The following is a 2,111-nucleotide window of genomic DNA, read 5'->3' on the forward strand; positions in this document are numbered from 1 at the left end:
ATTCATTTAATTCAACACATACATATTTTTATTCCAGATATTCCATATTTTTGGAAATTTGTCATCTAGCAGCGAGACAACTTCAGTGACTAAGGTTATTATTTTTTTTCTCTGTAAGGATTTGTGCTGAATTTGTTAGCCCCAGACACAGCTTTTTCACCTCACTACTGTTCTGAATTTTAATCTGCCCCTGCTGTTACAGAAATATGCCTCAAGGTCACTTCTGCCCTCCCTTCCTGGCTGCCAGCTTCTATAGGTATCCGTCCCACAGACGGGCTCCTCACTGCTCTGATCCAGCTCCTGCCCCTGAAGCCTGGCGGTCGGCTGCCCTAGCCCACTCTGGCCCACGTCCTGGATGCTGTCCTACGGTCTCCCAAGCCAAAGCTCTTGGTTGCTGTACCTCATGCCCTAATCAGCTCCAAGATCAACCCACATTTGTTTGTTGATCTGTTTGTTTTGGGGAACAAAGGTCCTTGGAGACTTGCTACAGTTTGTGAGAACAAAACTACTACAGAGAGTGATACTATCCAGGGTATGGTTGCTGTGGAGCTGGGAGATTCCTTGGAGCTTCTAATCAGTTGTAATCCCAGAAGCATAAATCCTGTGTTAGTTTGTGTTCAGGAAAAAAACAACAAACTATTCAAATAAGTCCTTTCACAAGGCATTGTTCTTTTTAATAAGGAAGAGGCGACAGTATATTTTAAAATATTTTTCAATATATTCTTTTTTCTTTTTAAGATTTTATTTATTTATTTGAGGTAGAATGAGAGTGAGAGCGAGAGTGAGAGCATGCATAAGCACGGGGAGCAGCAGGCAGAGGGAGAAGCAGACTCCCTGCCGAATAGGGAGCCCAAGGCAGGGCTTCATCCCAGGACTCGGGGGATCATGACCTGAGCTGAAGGCAGACCCCCAACCGACTGAGCCATTCAGGTGCCCCTGTTTTTCAGTATATTCTTGACAGTAGATTTTTCTCAAATTGATTATGTTTTGAGGCTCTCTTTTGGTTTAATTTTTACTTTCTGTGGTGTTTTTATTAAAAATTCACCAATGCTTTTACTTGATGCCATTATTAAAATAATCAGTATTTTAAAACAAAATAACAAGGAGCATTACAGTGTATTATAAACATTGCTGTATACCACCAATGAATTTGATATCTGGTGTAGAAATTTTTATGTGTAATAAATATATTTATTTTTCTTGGTTCAGGAAAATGTCTGATCAGGAAGAAGAATTTGATGCTGAGAATGTTGTGAATGCATCAGAAGAAAATAAAGATGCTTCTGGGATTATCAGTATTCCACTTCCCTCTGAAGAGTTTCCAGAGTCAGATCAAGCAGAAGATAATGAATCTGAAGTTGAACCATCCAGTGAGGGCTATACAACACATGCTAAGGAGGAAAGTCACCAGGGCTTATCAAACGTGGAACCAGAAGATGAAGAACCACTCATGGAAGAAGCTTTGTTGCCTAAACAAGTTTCATATTCTCCAGAAAGTTCTACAGAGCACTATCTAACTAAATATGATAATGTAATGCAGCCAGCCAAACAGTATTCAAAGCCTGGATCTCTGGCTTTTCTGGATAAGATAAAGGCTATAAAGGAATCTCTGAAAGCATCAGTGAAAAATCCTTTAGCAACAGGTATTACATAGGGAAGATAGGAATTTCCTCATTTTGTAGAATGGCTGCTTTTTCAAATTTGTTTTGCTTGAAGATTTGTTTTATATTTGCTATTACATTACTTTCCCTTTCCTTTATCCACCAAACTTCTGTAGCTACTACCACTTGATCTCTTTTTAAAAATTTTTTATTTATTTATATTTTTAAAGATTTTATTTATTTATTTGACAGACAGAGATCACAAGTAGGCAGAGAGGCAGGCAGAGAGAGAGGGGGAAGCAGGCTCCCTGCCAAGTAGAGGGCCCGGTGCGGGGCTTGACACCAGGACCCTGGGATCATGACCTGAGCCAAAGGCTTTAACCCACTGACTGAGGCACCCAGGTGTCTCTATTCTTGATATTCTTTTTTTTTTTTTTTTTTTAAGATTTTATTTATTTATTTGACAGAGATCACAAGTAGGCAGAGAGGCAGGCAGAGAGAGAGGGGGAA

At 39.8% G+C, this 2,111-nt stretch overlaps 1 protein-coding gene across 1 annotated transcript in view; it reads left to right on the forward strand.

The window, feature by feature from the left end:
* Window positions 1–242: 242 nt before the first annotated feature.
* Window positions 243–2,111, forward strand: part of LOC111152104 (IQ motif and ubiquitin domain containing) — a 42,054-nt gene continuing 40,185 nt past the window's right edge. Inside the window, exons 1-2 of the mRNA XM_022510411.1 lie at window positions 243–256; window positions 1,210–1,643. Of these exons, the coding sequence (XP_022366119.1) occupies window positions 1,214–1,643 (430 nt within the window). The 5' untranslated portion in view covers window positions 243–256; window positions 1,210–1,213. The remainder of the gene's footprint in view (window positions 257–1,209; window positions 1,644–2,111) is intronic.

This window comes from Enhydra lutris, unplaced genomic scaffold (assembly GCF_002288905.1).
Source record: "Enhydra lutris kenyoni isolate GAN:26980312 unplaced genomic scaffold, ASM228890v2 scaffoldscaffold27, whole genome shotgun sequence".
In the NCBI taxonomy this organism is placed as follows: Eukaryota; Metazoa; Chordata; class Mammalia; order Carnivora; family Mustelidae; genus Enhydra; species Enhydra lutris.